We start from the raw sequence: 12,621 nt of genomic DNA on the forward strand, positions 1-12,621 counted from the left end.
TGCCCCAAACGTAGCACGCATATTCAGCAGTTAAAAAACACAGTGCCTGTGTAGTTCTTAAGACGATAGGACATGCACTTCATTTACTTCCCGTTCGCTTTCTGAGTATGCTCCTAGTTGTTACTTTCACTGTCGTTTTTATGCAATGTGTTTGTAGGTGAGGGACCGGTCCAGAGTTACTCCAAGATATTTACAACCAAGGTTGGCTATGTGTTCGAATGTATTACCATTCCACGCCATTTGGAGTTTTTGTTTAGCTTCCTTTGCGCGAAGGTGGAAGGCGCAGACTCGAGTTTTAGAAGGATTGGGTCTCAGGGAATTCTGCAGGTAGCACTCCGTCAGTGTTTTAAGGCAGTTTTGAGTTTTTCCTCAACCTCTTCAGAACTGTTTCCTTTAGCACATATTGCGAGTTCGTCAGCACAGAGGAAGTACTTGGTTTCAGTAGGCGTGGGTTGGTCGTTTGATCGGTGGTACATATTGTTATGATCTGCTTTCTATTACTTTTATATTAATTATTATTTACTTGATCAATTATTTAATTAACGCAAATCATACATAAAAATTAAGAAAGAATCTCAGGGTGCCTTTTTATAATATAAAAAAATGTCTAAATTATCTTATGTTATACTTATCTTCTCCCGTGGTTTCAGTATCTCTTAGTTGATCCTTATCGGGATAAAATAGGAAAAGGAAATAAATAGAAAAATCATAAATAAAAACATACAATTACCTTTATTATCAAAAGCAATGTTCTGTAAATTTATCAATTAAATTCTGTGGGCATAACTGTCCAAAAGAAACTTTTACCATATAAATTAATCTAATTCAAACAAATATTTATCGCTTTGTTCTTGATACCATTAATAAACCCAGCTAAACAAACAAATTTGGTATTCGCAAAATTACTTATACTTCCTATTTAATTTTTGAAATGTTGGAATCTTAAATTCATATGCTTTTACGTAAAAAACAATCGGTTTAAAATTATAATCCTAAATAACTTTCACTTCACTTTTTATTTACAAAAATGTTTTTAATTCTTCATGGAAAACTTCATTAAGGAGAAACCACCTTGCGTGACAACTAACTTCTAATAAATATTTACAAATCAATATACAGGGTGTATCAAATTTATGTGCCCGCGTTATATTAAAAAATAAAATTTTTATTCTATCTTTGATTGATAGATTGATCCACAATAATATATTGAAAAGTATTGCTACTAAAACACTTACCTGCGGGAGGCCGTTCTTTTGAACTCTCTACCTATTTACTTTGCCCTCCAAAACGTATTTTGTGCAGTAAGGAATATACGAACTTAACCAGATGGTGGTCATTGAGAGTGTCATACAATTTGGAGAGCAAAGGCTTGTGCCTTACTGGTCTAGGCTCCTCTCAAATCTACGAAAGCAGCACCTGTTATGTTTTATTCGAAGCTCTCTTCAAAGTGTTCTGTTAGTGCGTGGACTTGACTGGTGCAAGATTTGCCGGGTCTGAATCCTCCTTGGTGTGGAATGAGGTTCTTGTCGACATTTTTTTTTCTTTCTGGCCAGAGTGAGTCTCTCATATAATTTGAAAAAGTGACACAATAGGGAAATAGGTCTGTATGTGCTGGGATTTTTTGAGTCTTTTCCTGGTTTTAACAAGGCTATTTACTTTAGATCTTCTCAATGATTTTGGAACTGCGCAGGCTTTACAGCACGTATTATAGACTTGCAAGATCTTTTTTTTGCTCCTTGGCTTAGATTAGATGCTTTATTTGTTCACTGATTATATAGTCCACTCCTGTAGCTTTCCCATTTTTTAACCTGTTCATACTGTGGTGGAGTTCTTTTAGTGTAAGAGGAGTTCGTAGTTGGATTGTCTTCTGATTCAGTCTTGTTTTAGTGTTCGGGTCTTTATATCGGTTCTTAGTTTTCACAAGGAGTTTGCTGTTAATGTTTGCTGTTAATCATGACTGTATACCTACTTGAATTTATTTCCGAGGGGAACAGTTTGCTCGAACAAATCTTGCCTTTTTATTTTTCATGTATTGGCATACGTCTATATTATTAATACTTATTTACGTTTTAGAGAGATTTTATGAAGACCACGAACTATTAGTAGATAACCTTCTGCTATGGACCCGGGATTCGAAGAACAAAATTTACTTTGTAGAAAGAGAAGATAAAATTAAACTATTTCTACAGCCCGAAAGGTTCCTTTTGTCACCTTCAGACAAAAAAGAAAATCAAGATTTCGATGAACACTCAAGAAATATGCTTTTAGAAGAGTATTTTTCTTCAAACAATCCTCCAGAAGTTGAAGGACCGCTTTATCTCAAGGCCGATTCAAAGAAAGGGTGGAAGAAACACCATTTTGTGCTAAGAGCATCAGGTTTATACTATTATCCGAAGGATAAGGTTAAATCGGCTAAGGATCTCGTATGTTTAGCAACTTTTGACAACAATCATATTTATTATGGGTTGGGTTGGAAGAAAAAATATAAGGCTCCGACTGATTTTTGTTTCGCTGTTAAACATCCAAGGTAAGATTAAAGTAATTATATTGAAAGACATTTTATTTTTAAACTAACACCACTAACTAGTTTTTATTCATAATTCCTAGAAGAAATTCTATAGAAGGCTTCGTCCTTTCAGTAAGGCTATCCCCTATATCGTCAGCTTGGTGCAAGAATTAGATTGTCCTGTTTTCAGTTCAACCCACGAAGGAGGACAAGGACAAACCTATTAACCGGGTGCTACCGTATCAGTGACTATTGTATACAGTGGATGATTAAGAAACAAAAATCTTAAAATGAAATTGGACACCTTACATAGGATGAAAGACAACTGTTGAATGGCCGTCCAGAGCAAATAAGAAAAGTAGAGACAGTTCTCAAATTAGATGGACTGATGACATCAAAGGACATCAAGTGAACCGCTGTTCACGAATGGATGCAATAAAAACAAACAGAAATAAATGGACACACCTAATAGACCTGGATCCCGCGTACCAAAAAAAGTTTATCAATAGCAAGTTGAAAATTTGTTAAGAGCTTAACGGTGTCTAGTCAGACAAACTTTGATGTATGGGAACATTGGAAAAGGGGAAGTTTTAATTGTAGAACGTGATTTATGATTGTGAAAGCTAGCAGGTTGTTTTTAAGTTTATTCAATAACAAACTTTTAATAATATATGAAAAAATGTTTATGCGACAAATATGTTGGGCGTTTTAAGTCTGACACGTAGAACATGTCTAATGACAAGAATTATGTTGGTGATAAACAGTAGTCTGATTTTTGCATGAGAGTTTAATGAAAAGGTAACAAATCAATTGGAAGTTTTGTCCGACAAAATACATGGGACGTTTTCGTAGTCTGACGTTCGGCTAGAAAACGGTGGAAAGATACAGTCAAAGAAGATCTAGAGAAAATGGGAGTGCGATAATGGGAATTAGTGGCACAGGACCGACATGAAAGGCAATAGTAAAGATGGCAAAGACTCACGAAGAGTTGTAACGCCATTGATGATGATGATGACGTTCGAAGCCTGTAACCTGTTCCACAATTAAAACTTCCCCTGTTCCAGTGTTCCCGTACATCAAAGTTTGTCCGACTAGACACCGTTAAGCTATTAAGGCCATCGGTACATAATTCGCAAATATTTTACGGGTATCCCTACTTTTTCTGTCTTTACACGGCAAATTGCGTGTAGTAAAATTCACACTGGTATGGATATGTAAACATTACTAGAATGTCATTCTACTTGAAAATGTCATCATTAATTTAAAGAGATGGCTTTTGAATGTTCTTGGATAACTGTTATTTTTATAATTGCAAATTATTAATTCACTTAATAAATGTGATAATTTTTTCACTAACTATGTATTCAGTGATTGTAATAATTTATATGTACAACAAAAACTAATACTCAGTCGAGAAAAGAAAAAAAGTGTTTAAGTGATTTTTTAATAATATATTGTTACTATGGAACGCTTACAATTTTGAACATCTTTAACAACAAAATACTTGGATCACAGAATATATTATCCTCATGTATTCTCTGCTTGGATCTTCCACAAATAATACACAATAAATAACTTTTCATTAAGTTCACGTCTTAAATCAATTATTTATCAAATACACTATATATCAATATTATTTAATCAAGAACTCAAAATATTCCCGATGCCATGTCAAATATTTAAAATTGTCACTGATTGTCACTGTCCGACTGACAATATTCTATTCGACTGAGTGCGTTGTATAACAAAGATAGATTTGGAAATATTACCACGGACATTGTGTTCATTTTTTTTGAATCCTGAAAAAACCAGTAAATATTTTTGAAAAATTTAAACGCAGAATGAAAGACTATATTATTACCGAGGCCGAAAGTCCCTTAGAATAAATAAAAAGTTTATTTTGAATGAGATATTTTAAATTAAATATCACACTAAATTTTCTCTTAGTTTTTCACCCCTGTAACTTATTAAAATAAACATTATAGAAGTTCTCAGGGACTTTGGGCCCTCGCTAATAACGTGATCTTTCATTCTGCGTTTATATTTTTCAAAAATACTTATTAGTTTTCTTAGGATTCGAAAAAAATGAATCTCCATTTGAACAGCATTGCAGGCGAAAATACGTACCCATCCTCTTAACACATTTTCTGCTTGCTATTATTAAATGAAATATTAAAATCTGCTTTTTTTGGTACGCGGGATCCAGGCCTATAAGGGAGGCTTACATCTGACGATTTAGGAATAGGTGTTGATGATAATTATACACAAATTGGATGGTGAGAGGTATAACATTCTGCGCATATAAAAAGTTAGCCAAACGAATAAATAAAATTTGTATAAAAAAAAGTAGATTCGATAGTCGAGATGATATAGCCAATACTTATACCAGGGATAGTTACTAAAAATACCACATATTTATGGAAGAAAAAATAAAACCAGTAAATAGAGGTTAGATAATACTAATCCCATATTATCGTTTTTTGTATTTATCTTTCTTTAACACAGACTCACTGTTTTTTTAGGTTACAAGAACCAAAATCCACAAAGTACATAAAATACTTATGTGCAGAAGACCAAAACACATTAGAAAGGTGGATGGTTGGGATGAGGATAGCAAAGTTCGGAAAACAGTTAATGGATAATTACAGGAGTTTGATTGACGAGTTGGCCCAGGAAGATTTGGATATTTTAGCACACGCAAGGAGTTGTTCAGTTAGTTCTATAGCTGTTCAGTCATTTCCTTCTACAGTCACAACACCAACACAAGGGTAAGTTTCTTACAAACTTTTATACAGCCAAAATATTGTATACGCTGTGAGCTCGTACATAGAGGGGATATTTACAAATTCGCGAGCGCCAGTAGTGACAAATCTGTAAACGTTTACCGGAAATTTGACATAAATGTCAAAGTGATTAATTTAAAATTAAAATTAAAAACATTAATTATAAAAAATATTAGTTGGTCAAAGCTGTGATATATATTTTTACCTTAAATATACTTACGTTTTAAATACTGAATTTAAGTTTTTTTAATGTTCCGTAATATGTAATTCTAAATTAATCAATTAATCTTAGCGCCATCTACACGATAATTGTGAAAGTATCCGAAGTAATAAATTCATATTTTATCAATAGAACGTCAAAATGATTGGCAAAATCGTAAAAAAATCGATTACAATTTAATTACTTTTTTGCGTTGTAAATATTAAGCGATAACAATTAAATAATAAATTTAAAAATTACCGGTGAAGGTTGAATTAGTAATCCGCTAGGAGCGACACCAGCGAAGCTCAGAGCGTATACAGTCGGAAAAATGAAAGTAGACCCAAGAACGATCACATCGATCACTTATTTTGTATTTGCTGTCTTTTTCTATAACCGTTGATTGAAATATTAATACGGGTATAATATTAATACCCGTATTAATATTTCAATCAACGCTATAACAAACGTTTGTTATTAATTTATAGAAAAAGACAGCAAATACAAAATAAGTGATTGATGTGATCGTTCATGGGTATTCTTTCATTTTTCCGACTGTATGTGACCACATTTTTAAATGTATAACTTGGGAGATACATTAAGTATTATGAGAATACACTTTCACGGAACACTGACATTATAACACCTAGACTGCGCGCTGCAATCTAGAATTGTACCACCAGTATGACAGAGAAAAATGTTTGTATTTAGGATATGCATCTCGTTCTAATCTAAATTATATGCTTTTAGTTAGTAGATTTTCATCCATTCTGTTTATATGTTGTGTCAATGTAGTTCTTTATTTTCTCATTGATTTAGTAGATTTTCAGTTCTTGTCTTGCATTAAAGGGGTAAGCGCAAAATCTTGGTACAGTGCTATTTAAATGCTTTCATTTTTTTCGAGAAATCCTGAGAAAACTAATAAGTATTTTTGAAAAATTTAAACGGAGAATGAAAAATTACATTATTACCGAGGGCTGAAAGTCCCTGAAAACTTCTATAATGTTTATTTTAATAAGTTACAGGGGTGAAAAAAAGAGAAAATTTAGTGGAATTTTTAATTTCAAATATTTCATTCAAAAGAACCTTTTTGTTTATTATAAGGGACTTTGGGCCGTCGGTTATAATGTAATCTTTCATTCTGCGTTTAAATGTTTCAAACATATTTATTAGTTTTGTCAGGAATCGAAAAACATAAATGCAGTTAAATAGCATTGGACCAAGATTTTGCGCCTACCTCCTAAATATAAAGTCTTGTAGCCCTGCACTAGTCTGAGAAATTTCATATCTTTCACTCTTTCAACTACTATTACATCTCTCTACTATTTTATTTCCTTTCTTCACAGTTGATCCTAAACTCACAGCTATGGTTACCTGCGTGTATATTATTGTTTTTAGGATCTTTGACTGACCAATTAAACCGTCGATTATCACTTTTATGACCATCGCAGTCTTCAGGGCGTTGATTGCTATTGCAGCATTGTCTTCTTCTTAAAGTTCCCTCTCCTATCGGAGGTTGGATACCATAAGGGCTATGGTCACTTTGTTTGCTGCTGCTCTGAACAGTTGTAATGAACTACAGTTAAACCATTCTCTAAGGTTCCTCAGCCAGGAGATGCGTCTTCTTCCTATGCTTCTTCTTCCTTGGATCCTTCCTTGCATAATCATTCTCAGCAACTCGTATTTTTCTCCTCTGGTAATGTGACCCAAATATTCCAGTTTTCTAGTTTTGTCTGTAAAATATAAAATGATCTTTTAATTATTGTTTTTTTTTTAATTTAATCAATTTTATGTGCAATTTGATAACTTGATTGCATAAGAATGAGCTTATTCCAAAAATCAACATTCCCAATCTTTAATATAATCTAAAACTAATTTTAGGTACCAAAGTAGTGAGGCTGGTTATGGAACCCAAAGCGAAACTTACTCCACATCTACCGATTTAAGTTCGGGACGACATAGTAGAGCTAGTAGTTCCAGTTCCAGCGGATGCATGTCGGATGGTGCACCGTCCAGTTGTGAAAACGCATTTGACTCTGAATTTCCAACAGGTAAAATATGGAAAGAACTCTTTCCTTACTACTATCAACCAGAATAATAAATTGAAAAGCACTATATAATATAATATATGAATAACCTGTATCTTTACCCGGGAGTAGTCACGCCGCCAATAAATTCATTTCCTCGAAAATGGGCGACTCTGGAGATAAATTACAAATCAGGTCGATTTTTATTTTTAAATTATAATTTTTTGGCATATATATCATAATGTTGTTCTGAAGCTATTTTCTTGTGGCATTTTTATAATCAAGTATATTCAAATGGGAAATAAGCCACAATTTTACCTAAAAATGATTTTATTAACGTTTCGACGCCCAAGTCGGGTGTCGTTGTCAAAATACAAAATAATACTAAATAAACAAAAATGTTGTTGCTTAGTAAAAAAAATTCTTCTAATAATTTATTTAATCTGACTCATTTATATCGGCAATTCAGACACGTATTATACATTTTAAAGTAGACGACTTTAAAATGATATTGCCAATATTGATGAGTTGCGTTCCTGGGACGACTTTACTAAAAGATAGTTCATTCGATTACATGAAATCAATCCCAACTCAAGAATATCCGCCACAAAAAATCATAGCATGTGATCTGTCTTTAAAAAGACAACCAAATGCAACGGTGGCACTGAAATTCTCGCGTTAGAGATTCCATAGTAAATCACGAGGGAAAAATTTATAATAAAATTTAAATAAAATAATAATTTAAATAAAAAAAATTTACTATGGAATCTCTAACGCGATAATTTCAGTGCCACCGTTGCATTTGGTTGTCTTTTTAAAGACAGCTCACATGCTATGATTTTTTGTGGCGGATATTCTTGAGTTGGGATTGATTTCATGTAATCGAATGAACTATCTTTTAGTAAAGTCGTCCCAGGAACGCAACTCATCAATATTGGCAATATCATTTTAAAGTCGTCTACTTTAAAATGTATAATACGTGTCTGAATTGCCGATATAAATGAGTCAGATTAAATAAATTATTAGAAGAATTTTTTTTACTAAGCAACAACATTTTTGTTTATTTAGTATTATTTTGTATTTTGACAACGACACCCGACTTGGGCGTCGAAACGTTAATAAAATCATTTTTAGGTAAAATTGTGGCTTATTTCCCATTTGAATATACTTGAATATATATCATACTAGTGACGTCATCCATCTGGGCGTGATGACGCAATCGATGATTTTTTTTGAATAAGAATAGGGGTCGTGTGATAGCTCATTTGAAAGGTTATTAAATTCTCTATTCAATAATATAAACATTAACAATATTATTTATACAGGGTGCCCAAAAAATTTTTTTGAATTAAATTAATTGAGACAAATAGAAGAATGTATATAATTTATTTTATTCGAAATACATTTTACTGTTGACCGAAACTAGAAAAAAATGGTTATTTGATAAATAAATATTGTTTTTCGCTTAAATTCAATATTAAACCTGCCACCCACCTGTCTCTTAGCAGTTTGAACATTTAATTTAAGCGAACGGGGTCGTGTGATAGCTCATTTGAAAGGTTATTTAATTCTCTATTCACTAATATAAACATTAACATAATTATTTATACAGGGTGCCCAAATTTTTTTTGAATTAAATTAATTGACACAAAAAGAAGAATGTATATAATTTATTTAATTCGAAATACATTTTACTGCTGTCAGAAAACAGAAAAAGTGTTAATTTGAAAAATAAACATTGCTTTTCGCTTAAATTAAATGTTCAAACTGCTAAGAGGCAGGTGGGTGGCAGCTTTAATATTGAATTTAAGCGAAAAACAATATCTATTTATTTTTTCACTTTCCTGTTTTCGGACAACAGTAAAATGTATTTCGAATTCAAAAAATTATATTCACTCTTCTTTTTGTCTCAATTAATTTAATTCAAAAAAAAATTGGGCACCCTGTATAAATAATTATGTTAATGTTTATATCAGTGAATAGAGAATTAAATAACCTTTCAAATGAGCTATCACACGACCCCTTTTGCTTAAATTAAATGGTCAAACTGCTAAGAGGCAGGTGGGTGGCAGCTTTAATATTGAATATAAGCGAAAAACAATATTTCTTTATCAAATAAACATTTTTTCTGGTTTCGGATAACAGTAAAATGTATTTCGAATTAAATAAATTATATACATTCTTCTTTTTGTCTCAATTAATTTAATTAAAAAAAATTTTTTGGGCACCCTGTATAAATATAGTTGTTAATATTTATATTATTGAATAGATAATTTAATACCCTTTCAAATGAGCTATCACACGACCCCTATTCTTATTTAAAAAAAATCATCGATTGCGCCATCACGCCCAGATGGATGACATCACTAGTATGATATATAATATGCCAAAAAATTATAATTTAAAAATAAAAATCGACCTGATTTGTAATTTATCTCCAGAGTCGCCCATTCTCGAGAAAATGAATCTTCACTGTACCTATATCTTCAGAGGCTTATATCTTAAAACCATGATTTTTTGGAGCTATGCGCCCATTGAGTCTTTTGTTCTACACATCAAGGACTACCAGAACCCAAAGTTTCAGAGCATTTGACAGAGAGCCATTTCCCATAAGGTTTCTGCGGGGTCCTTTAGTAGCTCATTGAATCCTGTAATAAGGATTTATTTTTTCATGTTCCATTTATCGTCAACGTTGCTTTATCAGAAAATTAAATATTGTAATAAAAGAACCGGTAATCCATAAGTTTTTCACCAATGATTTTATAAAAGTCAAGCCTAGTGTCAAGTAGGTACAATCTTGGAAGGTGTGAATAAATTTCGATTTCAATAGATGAATACGTTTTTCTGAATATTTTCTGAAAGAGACTCTAGCTACAATCAATTTTTGCCGCTGTTTTTTTTTCGTGTAGACGTAACTTTGGATTTTATCTTACCGAACAACTGTATAGATATTGCAGTAGCTGAAGCATCGTCCTCATTGGACGCCTTTATTTTTTTTGTCTTTCAACAGATCCTGTCTCGTTGAATTTCTTTAATACTTTTTTAATCCATTCGGCATAACGGATACATCTGGATATTTTTCGTTAAATATTTTAATGGGATACGTGTCAATACCATAGTACTTTACAAAATATATTTTGTTGAAAAGAATGACAATTTTAAAACTATTTACCGCAGTTGACAGTTACTTAGGTATATTGGAAACGTTACTCAGAAGACTATTCATGTAAATGTCACTCACTAGAATAAAAAGAAGCAGATTTTGAGAACTTATAATTTATTTCATTTTATCGGGCTTTAGATGAAAGCAAAACTTTTGGAATGTTCTTTTCGCTAAAAATAAAAACACAAGTTTTTCCTCATCCGTAGACACACTGTATAAAAAGTGCAAAACTGATTCCGAACGAGGCCCTAATACAGTACGTACATCGTTCAGCTGGACATAGGGAATATACATGGAGAGAATTGTGACAACTGCGCTAACCTGTGTTAGTTGAAGCTTCTATTCGAGTACGAGTTTTTGGTGCAATAGAGCTGTTAGAATGAAGAGAATGAGTGACTTTTGAAGCAAGGCTGTCCATAAATAAATCAAAAACAAAGTTTATCTCATTCCCTTAGGCCAAAAATATTCAACTACTACATCATATTTTGACGTTTATTTGTGTCAGTCGAAATGAGTTTTAAGGTTGATGCCCTTTAATGCTAACAACCAAATTGTCATCGAGAGAGCTCAGTTGCCACAAGTATTTCAATATAATACAATGTATGTATTTATGTATCTAAATATATACAATGAATGTTCCCTATGTCCAGCTGTACGATTTACATACTGTATATTTATAATCAAACGTCTTATAGCAATTCGCAAGGAATTTAACCTTAAAACCCATATATATTTCATCGAATCGAAAAAAATCTTTCGACCAAGTCGCTCGAAACAAGTCTTCTTCTTCTTTTGGTGTCGCCATGACTCTTGTCTGTTGTTTCAATGTCATCCATTCTCTTTGCATGCGGGGTCGGCGTCCCTAATTGCATTTCTCCATAAGTTTCAATCTTGGTTCATATCAATATTAATCCCCTTTACCAACAGGACCTGTCCAATCGTCTCCTCCAGGTCTTCTTTGATCTCCCCTCTTCCAGGAACCTGCAGTTCAGAAATTCTTCATATTGGGTGACTGACGTCTCGACGTTGAACATGATAAACCATCTTAACCTATGCTCTCTCATTTTGGAATCAATTGGTGCCGCCCATAGACTTCCCCTAATATACTCATCCCTAATCTTATCCTGTTTTTTCAATTTATTGAAGAATAAGTTATTGTTCCATAGTTTTCGTGGTCTTATCACTGATCGTCTTCCTATTGGAAAACTGTCTCTCGCCGTCCTTACTGCACTATTTATTGTCATTCAGCTTATGTTGTCCTTCCATTCTACTCTTCTGTTTCTTAGCCAATTATTGTTGTTCCCTACCGTGCATCTAGGTCATATATCTGTACTTCTAGTCCCATAGTGTCTGAACATCGATTTTTCGAAGTGTTTTCACATGTGCTCTTTCTAGCATTATCTTTATCATTTCGGTGTCAAGTCGTGTTTCTGCTGCGTATGCAATTATTGGTCTGATGATTGTTTTGTAAACTCTGCCTTTTATTTCTTTTCCGATATTTTTATTTCACAATATTGTTTCATTGCTTGCTGTTTGTCTATTCACTTGATCTTCCACTTCTGTTGCTGAGCTTTCTATTGTCGAAGTAAGTATGGGAAGCATTTTATGATGACCACTATCCTCGACATCTTACAATCGGAATCAAAAAACTGTCAAGAAATAGACAGCTGGAATCGAAATGAATAAGGATTGAGACAAGACTGCAACCTTTCGTCGTGTCACATCAACATAATAATTATGTTCGAAGACGTCCTCAAGCACTGAAAATCGGAGGAATACCACGGTATAGGTACCACTTAATCATATTTTATATTCACTTCAGCGCCCATTATTTAAGAATAAAAAACATTACAAGAAACCGAAGGTAAATTGAAATTAAAATCCCTAGAGAAATGTTGACATCAGCATTTGTGTGTTTGTCAAAGAAAGTGAATGCCAAAGAA

The 12,621-nt window shown here is 32.9% G+C and overlaps 1 protein-coding gene across 4 annotated transcripts in view; it reads left to right on the plus strand.

The window, feature by feature from the left end:
- LOC114335880 (ras-associated and pleckstrin homology domains-containing protein 1-like) overlaps window positions 1–12,621 on the plus strand; it is a 398,332-nt gene that overhangs the window by 372,535 nt on the left and 13,176 nt on the right. For all 4 annotated transcript variants that reach the window (XM_028286171.2, XM_050649553.1, XM_050649492.1 and 1 more), the window contains exons 5-7: window positions 2,074–2,527; window positions 5,029–5,274; window positions 7,370–7,539. In XM_028286171.2, the coding sequence (XP_028141972.1) occupies window positions 2,074–2,527; window positions 5,029–5,274; window positions 7,370–7,539 (870 nt within the window). The remainder of the gene's footprint in view (window positions 1–2,073; window positions 2,528–5,028; window positions 5,275–7,369; window positions 7,540–12,621) is intronic.

This window comes from Diabrotica virgifera, chromosome 1 (genome assembly GCF_917563875.1).
Source record: "Diabrotica virgifera virgifera chromosome 1, PGI_DIABVI_V3a".
NCBI classification, from domain to species: Eukaryota; Metazoa; Arthropoda; class Insecta; order Coleoptera; family Chrysomelidae; genus Diabrotica; species Diabrotica virgifera.